Source organism: Acanthisitta chloris, unplaced genomic scaffold (assembly GCF_000695815.1).
Source record: "Acanthisitta chloris isolate BGI_N310 unplaced genomic scaffold, ASM69581v1 scaffold11377, whole genome shotgun sequence".
In the NCBI taxonomy this organism is placed as follows: Eukaryota; Metazoa; Chordata; class Aves; order Passeriformes; family Acanthisittidae; genus Acanthisitta; species Acanthisitta chloris.
The window spans coordinates 260,013-273,162 of NW_008682329.1; the positions used below are offsets into that span (position 1 = coordinate 260,013).

General features: G+C 41.5%; 1 protein-coding gene across 1 annotated transcript in view; it reads right to left on the bottom strand.

Moving 5' to 3' along the window:
- PTPRT (protein tyrosine phosphatase, receptor type, T) overlaps positions 1 to 12,941 on the bottom strand; it is a gene marked incomplete at both ends in the record, with an annotated part of 272,370 nt that extends 259,429 nt beyond the window's left edge. The window contains 4 exons of the mRNA XM_009078497.1: positions 1,769 to 1,943; positions 2,871 to 2,986; positions 6,114 to 6,195; positions 12,670 to 12,941. Coding sequence (XP_009076745.1) covers positions 1,769 to 1,943; positions 2,871 to 2,986; positions 6,114 to 6,195; positions 12,670 to 12,941 — 645 coding nt within the window. The remainder of the gene's footprint in view (positions 1 to 1,768; positions 1,944 to 2,870; positions 2,987 to 6,113; positions 6,196 to 12,669) is intronic.
- Between the last annotated feature and the right edge of the window lie 209 nt (positions 12,942 to 13,150).

The window sequence follows — 13,150 nt, forward strand, 5'->3', positions numbered from 1 at the left end:
CTCCTAAAGTTTTTTCCAACTAGATGTGTCTGCCTAAGTCATCCAGCAATGAATCTATCAGCATCTCTCCTGGTGGACATCCAACCATTCATGGGTTTAATTTAGAATTACAGAATATCCTGAGTTGGAAGGGACCCACAAGGACCATCAAAGTCCAACTCCAGCCCTGAACAATGCACCCTGTGCCTGAGAGCATTGGCCAAAAACTCCTGGAGCTCTGTCAGGCTTGGGGTCATGACCACTGCCCTGGGCAGCTGTTCAGTGCCCAAACACCTCTGGGGGAAGAACCTTTGTCTAATATCCAACTCAAACCTCCTCTGATGCAGCTCCATGTGTTCCCTTGGGTCCTGTCATTGGTCACCAAAGAGCAGAGATCACTCCTGCCTCTCCTGAGGAAGCTTCAGACCCCGATGAACTCTGCCCTCAGTCCCCTCTTCTCCAGGCTGAATGAGTGAAGTGACATCAGACCCTCTTGATAGCTTCTCCCCTAGACCCTTCACCATCTTCATTGCCTTCCTTTGGACACTCTTTAATAGCTTTATCTCTCTCTTATATTGTGATGCCCAAAACTGTACCCAGCACTTGAGGTGAGGCCATGCCACCACTTATTCTTCCAGTTTTCCCCTGCTTGTATCAATAAACATGAAAGTGTCAGGCACCTACTCAGCTTGGAACATTCTGATACCTGGCTGCCCTGGAAGACTACCTTCCCTCTAGTTAGCCATGATACAATCCTAGGTATGCTACTCCTGGCAGCTCAATTCCATTTTAATCATGAATTAATTCCTCTAGATTTGAACAAGATGCAAGAGCACCGAGTGGGAATTGAAAGCACTTGGCATCTAACAGGAGCATTCTCTTCCTGATCTGCATAGTCTGAACATCTGCACCACACAGCACTCCAAGGTGTTATAAAGGCATCAGCACACTGATCAGCAAATGCCAGAGTCACTTGGCAGAAAGCAGTACAGTGGACAGCTTGATCTCATTTCTACAGCTGCCCTCCATTCTCACAGCAAACTGAAACTCTTAGATCAATAAAATAATACTCTGGCAGCCCCATGCTCCCAATTCCTCCCACCTCACCTCACTCCCACCCCAAACACAGAATACACTAGGAGCAACTTACCCACCTGATCTCACCATGGAAGAGTCAGTGATGCAGCACCCCTGTGGTGCAGCTCAGGCTCAGTTTAACAAGTAAATAAATACAAAAGCAGCACAGTGAGCAGCACTTCACCACATGCCTAGTGAAGGTGAGATTAAGACACCCCTTGCATGTGTCAGACACAAGTGCAGCTCTTGAATCCCAGTCATTAACATGGCTAAAATCCAAGCATCCTTCAGAACTACTGATGCTTCTACTCTGTACTTCAGGCCATCAGCAGAATCAACCCCAGCATTTCCTCCCTGCAGCCCTGAGGAGTCTCTCCAGACATGCAGTGCTCCAGCACAGCACTATTTATCCCTGATAAAATGCTGTAAAGGAAAGCAGATGAAGCTGACAGCCAAACTGTTCTGCTGACTACAGTAAGTCTCCATAGTCACCACACATTACTCCAAAAGCTGATGAAGATTGCTGCATCCAAAGTTCAGATTCAAATATTTGGCTTAAGATAATGATTTAAATTCATGCCACTTTTAACCTTTTTCCATATTTTAGCAGAAATAGCAAAAAATGTCCAAAAGAATGTCAAATTTTATACATAGTTGTCATCTAGGAGGAAATATTCCTCTTGCAGGAAGGTGCTGGTTTAATGCAACCTACCTTTGACTATTAATTCTGCATAATTTGACACTCCAGATCCACCATCTGAGCGGATGACACATCGGTACTTGCTGATACTGCGCTGAGACGTGTCAGCCACGCTCACAGTGGCAGAGAAACGCCTGTGGTTGACCACTCGAGTGACCATCAGTGCTGTGTCCCTTCCATTCCACTGCTGTAAAGGCAGAGAAAAATAAAGCAAGTTATGAAGATGCACAGATGATTCATTTTTGCATCCACGTGCAATTAATTCGTTGTGATGCTGGACATTGTTCAGACCTTTGCGTTCATACTGCTAGGCAAGATTTTATACAGGCACAATTTTTCAAGAGAAGATTAACCTTACTCTTCAGAAATTCACAGTGTTCCATGAGCTAGGGCTGCAATATTTTTACACGTGTGAGGGTAGTGAGACACTGGCCAGGTTGCCCAGAGAAGCTGTGGTTACTCCATCCCTAAAAGTATCCAAAGTCAGGTTGGATGGGGCTTGGAGCAACCTAGTCTAGTAGAAGGTGACACTGCCCATGGCAGGGAGTTGGAATGGAATGGGCTTTAAGTTCCCTTCCAACCTAAACCATTCTGTGATTTATGATATTTTAGTGAGTGACTGAAAGGTACAATCTGCAATCAATGCAGCCAAAGGAAACTGGGAGCAAGAAGATCAGTGGGTGCAAACTGGTTTTGCCTGCTTTCACTACCCAGATAAGTAATTCCAGATCTTAGACTAAGTTTCCTTAACATATTGCCACTGACTTTGGGCTGAGAACATTTTGGAGGGTGAGAGGAAAGCAGATTGTTTAATAAAACAGAAGGGAAAAACTATTCCATTTGTTGTGTCTCTTCAGCTTTATGAATGAGTGTCTACAGATGGGCATCTGTTTGAAACCAGAATTTTGCTGTCCCTGGCCATTTTTTTCACTTTCTGTATAAGAAATTGTGATTTTAAACTCTCACCTAGAAATTATTTAAGGCAGTTTTCAAAGGATCTTGATGTAAAGATTCTGCTCCACCACCCAAGTCTTTATCGACTTAGTTAACTTGCAAAGTAAAAAAACCAAAACCAAACAAGAAAAAACACCACCCAAATGGGGCATTGATTTACCTGGAGCCAGAGCTTGTCATGCTGTGACCACTTCCCCCCAGCAATGCACTGGAATGTTGCATTCTGGCCCACATTCACCTCCACGTTCTGAAGTCGTAGGAAATGAGGTGCTTTTCCTGACAAAAGAGGCAAAGTATTGCAAGGGTAGAGCAAGGTAGTAACCAACTGTGGCATATCAGCCCAGACAGAAACACTCAGCAAAGCATTAGGGCTATCCTTGACAAAGTGATTTTGCTGTCCTTCAGTATGGAACTATTCCCTGCAGAGAGAGGTGGATGATGGATCTGAGAGACGATGGCCTAAGGGATCTTACAGAGCCCTGGTACATCTGACAACACAGACTTGGATCAAATCACAAGTTCATGGTCATCAGAACCATTTCTTACTGCTTGCTATAAAGAGTAATTGAGTCATTTCTTTCTTCAGAAAACTGTGTTTCTAAAAAGGTCAAAAAAAATCAAATGCTTCTGTGCTTGCCAAGCATGACTGACCCAAACCACATTTGCACAAGGGTCTTTTATCCTTTGTATTTTATTGACTATCAAATACGTCCTAGACCTTTACAATAACGCAGCATTAATATCAAATCAGATATTAAATGAAATATTCATGTAACTGACAGTATTGTATCACTGATTTACTTCAAGATCACTGATATCAGTATTTTGCTGACACTAAATTCAGCAATGGTTCAAAATTAAACCACTGATATCAAAATGCAGACGCTGCATTTCTTCACAAAGGAACTAGATCAGGGGATTATCCTTTTGACTAAATACCACCCTCAGTTATGTCTCTAATTTAACTTACAAAAGTATAAACAAGATGACAATAGTGAATCTGATGCCTTAAGTGAAGTTAGGTCTTGCCAGGCTTCATGTTTGTGCACCATTTGAAAACTTTAAGTAGGACACACTGAATAGCCCTAACGAGCCTATAAAGGTCAGAGTTTTTCACCTTCATCTTTAAATTTTCTAGTATGATCAGATTCTGATGAAATACATCATTTCAGAGAACATTCCAACCTATCTTCTTCTATTGGAATCAAATAGCTTGAAAAGGCTGTGAGCATCTGTGGCTGTGCATGAAGTTGGACATACAAGTATATGTGTACCACAGGCACATGAACAGAGAACATATCTGTACATCATGCCAAAAATTTTCATCCACTTGTGTCCCGTTCACCACATGCTCAGTTTGCTGATAGCTCCTGAAGGACAGTAATTCTGTACCATCCTGCTTTCTGGGCATTAGGAATTTGCAGCAAAGTTTACAGGAAAACTATCTGTGGGTGACACATGTTCTACATGGCATTTACAGGCTAATTTCTAGCACTTTCTGCCTGCAGTCTGCAGCTCTAGGTCAGCTCCAAATACAGAGATGCATTCACACTAACCCCAAACTCCTGGTCCTTTGGTCTGCACAACTTCTGGAGCATAGGGCTGTCCTGTGGTGGCAGGGGCTCATGCACACAAAGAGCTCTTAGCATATGAAAATGGATATTCCAGTGCATTCCTTCACAGGACAAAGCTAAAAAAAGGCAACACCAGCAAGATGTTTATTTTTCTCCATTACTGTGTCATTAGGGGCATTTCACTGGTTTTGCTGATACTTCAGTTTGTCTGCTATACTGTCATCTGTGAAGGTAAAGCAGAAATGAAGAAATAAGACCAATGATTTCAGTAACCTCTGGGGTCACTGGGAGCTTCATGGTCCTTGTGTTTTGATTTATAGCTATTGTAAAAATAATCTGAGGGGCAAAGCCTGTGCAAGTCAATGGAACACGTGGGTGACATTTACCCTGGTGACTGTCATCGCTGAACCACAAAAGCAACACTGAGAATCAGACAGGAGAAACATTTCCAGAGACTGCAGAGAACTTGCAGCTTGTAATGAGCTCTGTCTGCTGCAGGTTGCAAAGGGATTAATCAAAAAGCAAACCCTGTTTGAATCATTTTGGTGTTGAGTCACCATGGATGCACTTAATTTTGAAGAAGGACCTGCATATACTTGAAGTAATGTATTCAAAATCAATTTGCTTCACTAAGCAGGGGTATAGCACAGCATCTTGTCTATCTCTTTTAAATCCCATAACTTTCTTGTCAAGGCTTTGCCCTGTGGCTTGTTCAGTGGCCTTTTTCCCAGTAAAGGGAGCAGCCATCACCCAACCGTCTGTGGAAGGCACTCAGCCCATTTGGGGATTGTCTGGATGCTGCCAGTTATCAGCAACATCTGGTAAATACAGACTGCAAGTATTTCCTAATGAAGTAAATGCACCCAAAGGCCCAAGCAATGAGCACATGGTAAATACAAATATCATTTACTCAAAGAGCCATTAACCATACTGCACTGATCAGGAACGTCCTGTTCAACTTGGGCAGAACCATGTCTGTCACATTGAATGGCAGCTGTTCTTTGACATTCTGATTGCAGGAAAACCAGCTGATTTCACTCCATTGATATAATCCATGATTTTTAATTTTTTTTTGTGAACAGCTGTCACTGACTTAGTGGAACTCTGAGCCAGTGAGAAGAGCTGCTAAAAAACCATCTTGACAAGAAAGTATATTACCTACATAACATAGACAAAGACCTCAAGCCACACTGTAGGTGCATAAAGAAACCAAACAAGTTCAGAATCACAGACTGAGGCTCAAGGTTTCTTTAAGTATAACAAATAAGTAAATAAATCTGAGCTTATTGTTGTATCTGCGAGAGAAGAAACTCAGCACTAACACTGTTGAACAGTGTAATGAACCTGCATTAGTTTCTACTTCTGTGCAAGTGCACTGTCTGAATAAGATTTGTTTTTAATATCTTTACAGAGGTGCTGAGCAGGTTTAACATTTGTTGAGAGACACTGACCTTAGGGACATGCCCTTTACCAAGGAAACACTGAAACAATTTGTTTCCTGGTTCTTTTCTTATGTTGACCACACAGAATATTAGGAGATGTGTTTTATATGATTTTCTACAGCAATATGACTCAAAAACAATCAAACCATCAGTTTTATGTGTTCAGAACAAGAAAGGAAGAGAGAATTCCACAGAAGTGCTAGCACTAGCTATAGACTGAGAGCCTTTTGCATAACTTGTAAGGTTAGGTGACTATGCAAGGCTGAATGTTTTTAGGGGATACAAGAATCCAGTTTATTGTTGACCCAGTTGGGTAAATCACTCCTTCAGACTGCAAACCCTGACATGTAACACATTGATACAGTTAGAAAAACAAAGAGTGCTCACTGCATGGATGGGCAAGAACTCGGACTTCATCCACAGCTATGTACCCAGGATGTCCTTTCAAAGAGACTGATTCAAATATCACCTGAAATACAAAATAAAGATAATTCTTAAAAAGTGTATCCACACTAGGCATTTCTCCAGTCCCATATTCTGCTCTGATTCCAATGTCTGAGTCATCCAAGGCATTTCATAGTTAATAATGAAGGGATACCAAGGTATTTCAGTATGTCAGTGCACAGCAAACCTGTTTGGAATGAAAAAAAACCCAGTTAGAGCAATAGTGCCTAATATTAGAGACAACTATGTGCATCTCTGATTTGGAAAAGCAAAGAGAAGCCTGTGTATGAACACGACTATATTCACTTAAGCAACAGTCCAGGAGTATTACGTAGATAATAATTTGACATAGAATCATAGAATTTATGGGTTGGAATGGACGTTACAGATCATCTAGTCCCAACCCCCTGCCCTGGGCAGGGACACCTCCCACCAGAGCAGGTTGCTCAAGGCTTTAGCCAACCTGGCCTTGAACACTGCCAGGGTTGGGGCAGCCACAGCCTCCCTGGGCAACCTGGGACAGTGTCTCACCACCCTCACAGGAAAAAAACTTTTCTCTAATATCTAAACTAAACTTCCCTTCCTTCAGTTTGAACCCATTACCCCTTGTCCTATCACTGCAGTTCCTAACACAGAGTCCCTCTCCAGCTCCTTGTAGCCCCTTCAGTTATTGAAAAGTTGCTCTGAGGTTTCCACACAGTCTTCTCTCCTCCAGGCTGAACAGCCCCAACTTCCTCAGCCTTGTTCTCAGTATGCCTTGGAAAGCTGAAGAAAGCTGTAGATGAGATAGAATTCTCTTACTGACTCAATAACCATGCATGGATTCTTCTGGAGAAACTTCTCCACTTGACATGCAGGGCCTGGCAGTATTAGGAAGCAAATTATGAGCAAAGGATGATGTTCTAGTTACTGGACTGAAATAAGATTCTCCCAAATATAATAAAGTTGTTTCTGCCTTTGCCTGAATTGAACTAACATGATCTGAGACTTCTTAAAAATCCCGTGTAGTGTTTCTCTACATTAATGGTACACTAACTAGCTTTTCCTTTTTCATTTATGTATCTGGATAATGAAAGCATTCCATTAATTTGGGTCTGAAAAGGCACATCTTCAATTGTAGATGAACAAAAATCTCATTCTTCCCTATGGGTTTGTGATTTTAACCTGGAAAATTGTCCTGTTACTAAAAATATACAGACTATCCAAAAAATCAGCAGTGCAAGAAGAAAAGAACCCTAAAAAACTGATAAAGACATCATTAAAACTAAGTTAATTGCTGTCAAATAATCTAACTAAAAATCAGGTGAAAATATTATTGAATTCTGGTGCAGTTTGGCCAACAATTCCAGGATAGTAGGACAGGAGTTGAGGACTGTGCCCTTGTCACAGTCTATGATGTCCTCATGGAGAGCAGTGGAGGGGACGATGTTGATATCTCAGGGATGCAGTGACAGGACAGGGGAAAATGGAATAAAGCTGTGTCAGGGCAAGTTCAGGTTGGATATTAGGAAAACATTCTTCACTGGGAGGGAGGTCCATGCCTGGCACAGGTTCCCCAGAGAAGTGGTCACAGCACCAAGCCTGAGTTCATGGAGCATCTGGAAGATGCTTAGTCACATGGCTGAGTTTTAGATAGTCCTGTGATGAACAGGGATTTGGACTCGATGTCCTTATGGGTCCCTTCCAACTTGAGATATGCTATGACTCTACAAGGAATGGGAAGTTTGGAAATGCTAAACTGCAATAGAAAAAAATGCAGACTGATTAGTCAACATCCTGGGGATGCTCCCTCTAAAATTAGTGATTCTCTCCCCAAAGGAATGAAGTGCTATCTTTTACTATGTTAAAAAATGAACGGGTGGAGGTGTAATAGATGCTATCCTCTGCATTTGAACGGGATATTCCCAATTTTATTCCATCTTACTGAGGTAATGTTCACACTGTACTGAACTGCTCATTTTTGCATGAGTATACAATCAGGTTTTCAAGGACAGAGTTAATGAACACGTTCAGCTGGCACAGCTATTGCCAGCAGAGCAGTATTCTAGTGCAGCTCCTTGTTCCCTAGGAGAAAGTATTTCAGTCATTTGCAACTTCTAAAATGCACTGCTAGAACACAAAGTTAACTATTTAAAACCAGTTTTCCCCACTTATTTTTCAATCTAAATAAAAGCTGGTGTTCCCAGGCTGCCACTGTTGAGCCTCTTCATCTCCTTCAGCAGACTGAGTACAGTAAAAAGTTAAACTGTCCCAATGCTCTGGCTGTGAATTTAGACCAGTCTGTCCTTCCTAAGTACAGGACTCTGTCATTAATTTTGCTTTGCATTATGACTTCCCAAACAATTTCTATTCATATTTCCATGACTTCCTAAGACCTGTTCCCCCATTTCAAAATACAACCAGATGTGAGCTCACCTGAAATACATCAATAAGAAAAAAGGACATGATAAAAGCAGATAGAACACCCAAATGAACAGGCAAAGATATAAACTAAGAAAATCTAAGGTGCTAAAAATATGTAGAAACAAATTCCTACTCTAGGGTGGACAAAACTAGGCTGCCCAAGGAGCAATGGGAGGAAGCAAATCTCTGGAAGATCAAATAATCCAAACCCCATCAATAAATGTTTTTTGTTATCAAGGGCCTTGATAGGCTTTTTAGGACCTGTATAAAGTAAGAGCATAAAACAGGAGTTCTTAGGATGGAAATTATAATTACTTTAGAAATTAAATGTCATTCATGATAAAAATTACATATACTGGGAAGGTCATGTAAGGCAATGCTCCAACTCCCTTCAGACTTGAATTAAAGTGCAACATTACAGCTACAAAACCTGATTTTAGTTTTGCATTAGTGAGAAGCCTTAAGCCACAATAAACTAATTCTCAATTTCCTGCAAGCCAAGAACTTGGAAAGAAAAGTTCTCCAAGGCATTGGCATCAGCTCTGAGTGTGTGGCAAAAGTAAGCACTGATACACAGAGAATTGTGTTCAGTTAATTACTAACATGTGCAGAGTCTTTAATACAGCACAATATAACTTAATCCAGTAACAACCGAGTCAGCCTTGAAAAAAATCCATGTACACTGCTGCAGAATGCACCTGGAAGAGTAGAGGATTCCTCTCAATTCAAGCCATATTGTTTGATCATTTTATTCTGTTCTGCTTTACATTCATTCTTGTTATTTCCCAGTTCAAACTTCTGCACTGTTGTCTCGTTACGTGTTTTGCAGCATCTCATCCCTACCAAACGCATAGAAGCACCCAGGCTTTCCTGGAAAGAGGGAATTGAGACCCTCCATGATGAAAAGGAATTAATGCTTAGGGGTCCATTTCTGCAAATTTCCCAGTGAATTACTCTCATGGCCTTTTAAAGCCCATCGGAAGTGCAGCACAATGGCTGAGACACAGCATTTAACTTCGCTTTACTTGGAAGGAGCTTCTCAAAAATTAATGCAGGTGACAAAACACAAAGCTTTCCTCTTAAGAAAACATTCTTAAATGCTCTTGAGAACTGCAAATACAAAGTCATTTCATGTTTCCTTACCGATAAACAACCCCACATTTCACTCTGTGATTTACCAGCAATGTCTGTGTTAGCAGCGTAGCACAGCTCATCTGTTGTGCTACAACAGTTCTCTTCAGGCATGGATCAATAACATCCCTTGCTATATATCAAAAAAACACCTTCCTGGCAGGCTCTAGTGCTGCCCTTGGTGCATTCTGGGACTAAGTTCATCCTTATGGCAAGCAGTAATTCAAGATTACATGTATTACCTTTCTCCAAGAACTATTACAGCTTTTTTCTCGCTACACTAAAAACCTTTGCAGGTTGGGAATCCAAGTACAAGTAACTCTAGGGTAGACATGATAAATCTTCACCCTCTCCATGTTTCTAGCTCAGCAGAGTGCTCTTGGAGCCAGATGACTCAGATGACCCTTGCACAGAGCTGCCAGACCTAAAACATGACCTCTTGCAACTGCCTTGGTTACTACTTTTCCACTAGTCACATCTCCAATGCTCAAAGTACTTCTCAAAGCCTCAGACCCAGGGCAGATAGCTTCAGACTGGTTTGCCTGACTGAACTGCTGATGCATTTCACACTTTGGGATAGTGTAATTTCTGTGCATTGAGAGAATAATCCACATTTTGCCTGATGTGGATTTCAACATTTAGGGCAAAATGTTGGGTTTTCCCATGTTACCTGATGCTTTCAAAATACAGAACATACTCTCAGGCCTCTGGTGTACAAAAGGTTCACCAGGTGGGCAATTTTCTTTTAAAGCTGAGGATGGTGATGCACTGGCACAGGTTTCCCAGAGAAGATGTGGATGCACCATCCTGGGAGTGTTCCAAGGCCAGGTTGGATGGGGCTTGGAGCAACCTGGGCTAGTGGAAGGTGTCCCATGGCAGAGGGATTGGAATGAGATGAGCTTTGAGGTCCTTTCCAGCCCAAACTATCCCAGGATTTTATTAAATAACACTCCAATGGCACATCCTAGAGATGTTGAGTGTGAAATGAGGCAGTAACATACCCAAGCTTTGTTGTCCTGCCATCTCTAGACTCCTTTAGCCAGGAGCATTACTTTAGGCTGCCAAATACCAGTAATTTTTCCTCTTCCTTTTTCAAGCTTAAAGGTCTCTTTATTGTTTTCTTTAGACCTTGGATTAAATGCAGGAACTCACAGGACTGCAGACCATCAGCAAGATGGCTTATAAAATCAGGAACTGAAGACAAGATCCCCATAATAGCAGGACAGATTTCAAAATTTAAAAGCCACACTTAAGGTGTAAGATTACCAATATAAGCAGAAGGAAATATCACCCCCAGCCATCAAAAATTTAAAAAAAATAAAATTGTAGGAAGGAACACTTCCTGGGCAGTTACTGCTGCTTGCCAATCTGTTCAGTTTTGTGCTGCAGTGATAAATTCTTCTTTGATTTTAAAGGATTTCTTTTTCCTTAGGAAAAGCAAACTTGACCTGCAAAAGGAGTTGTAAAAGACTGAAGTGAGGCTCAGGAAGCCTAGTATGGGTATATCTAAGAGCAAGATCTCTCTTGGTGTGAGATCAGACTCTTTTTTCCAGGTTTTTCAAGCACTGATTATCTGGGTGAAAGATCATTTCTGTTATCTCTGTGGAGCACCTACTATGAAGCAAATTCTGGTTCGTGCCCAGGTTCACATTAATATGAATGGAGCAGAAGCACTTCAGTGTGCCTTCAGAACAGCCACGAGTTGTGCACTGCCCTTAAAACACCACTTTCCACACATTTGCATCTCTTTATCCCTTCCTCTCCCCAGCTTAGTGCTCTGTGGAGTCTGCTGATAGCCACAACTCTTTTAGAGGCAGAACATTAAAGCTTTCAACTTCAGCTCAGATTTTACAGACCTCCTACCCAGTTATTAGAAGCAAAAAATAAAAGAGAAGCTTTTCTACCTGCTGTTTTCTATCCACAGACTATTTGCTGACTTTTCATAGTTTATTCTATCATAATTCCTATCTCATTCATGTCTTTTATTAGTATCATATGTACATCAACTTTTCCTACAAGGAAGGCTTTCTATTTTGTGAGTACCTTGAATATAAAACAAGGCAAAACCACTCCTTTAACACCTAACAACAAGTGAGTTCCTTGTGTGCAAACAATGGCTGCAAATTTGCCATATGAAGTTTGAAGTGAACAACTAACAGGGAGATGTAAAACTCATCTAATCAAAAAACAACTTATCCATAACGTTCCTCAGCTTCGTCCTAGTTTAAAAGAAAAAAAATGTAATAGAATCATAGAATTTTAGGGGTTGGAATGGACCTTATGGATCATCCAGTCCCAACCCCCTGCCCTGGGCAGGAACACCTCCCACCAGAGCAGGTTGCTCAAGGCTTTAGCCAACCTGGCCTTGAACACTGCCAGGGTTGGGACAATAAATACAATTATGCTGTATCATAAATAAACACAACTGTGTTACAAACAGTCCTAAAAAGGAGAGGAATAGTGGATCTGATGGAGAATATACCCATGTTGATAGGATGGTACAAGATTTATTAGTAGCTTATGCATGTTATCCCTCCATATGGGCACAGAAAAAGTCCAGAAGTAAAGCTGAGTGAACAAATATTCCTTCTTAAGGAATCAACCAAGGGTCAGGAACAGTTCAGGCAAGTCTAGGCAGAGAGAGTTTCACATCTAGACACTCTGTTTTAGTTACATGGTGCCCTGGAAAGTGCCAATACAGCTCAGTTTATGTGCCCATTCCATCACAAACAAGTGGGTCTTAACTTGCCAATGATTTGACTCCCATCCATCACTCTATGACCTAACTACAGCTAAAGAAAAAGGTTGAGGCAGGAAGAAATATGTCAAGAGGCCTATGGAACTGCTACACATAAATTCCTTCAGAGAGGAAAACCTCAGAGAGGTGAGCAGCAATTTCCAAAACACCTACTGCTAACAACACACGTTCAAAGGAAAAAGAGAGAAAAACATTACAAACTCATACCTGATAAAAATGTGGCCAGAAAGTACTGATAGCAAGTTCTGCTTTCACCCATCCTTCTGTCACAACTCCTGAGACATTCCAGATGGGATTGCCCTGTGGCCCTCCATTCACCTTCACGTAGACGTTCAGAGAGCCAGGGCTGGAACGGTCTCTGCTGGACAAGTAATAGTGGAAGTCAATGCAGTGAGTGTCATTTTCCTTCAGTGTAGGCAGCAGCAAGTGAGCTTTCTGCCCTGATGCTCTCCCAGAGCTGTTCACCATCATGAAGGAGCCTACAGAGGGAAGCAAAAAGAGAAGGAAGAGTGGGTTTGCTTGGCTTTTCAGCATAAACAGCTCCATTTGAATAGTCAGTGATTCCCTCAGAAGCCACAAAACAAAACATTCATCTGAAGAAATCAAACCACCTATTTGATGCTAGTTGTTAGGTAGCAGAAAGAAAGGATATTAAATTGCAGGGTGTATACACCAGTAGATTCAAGGC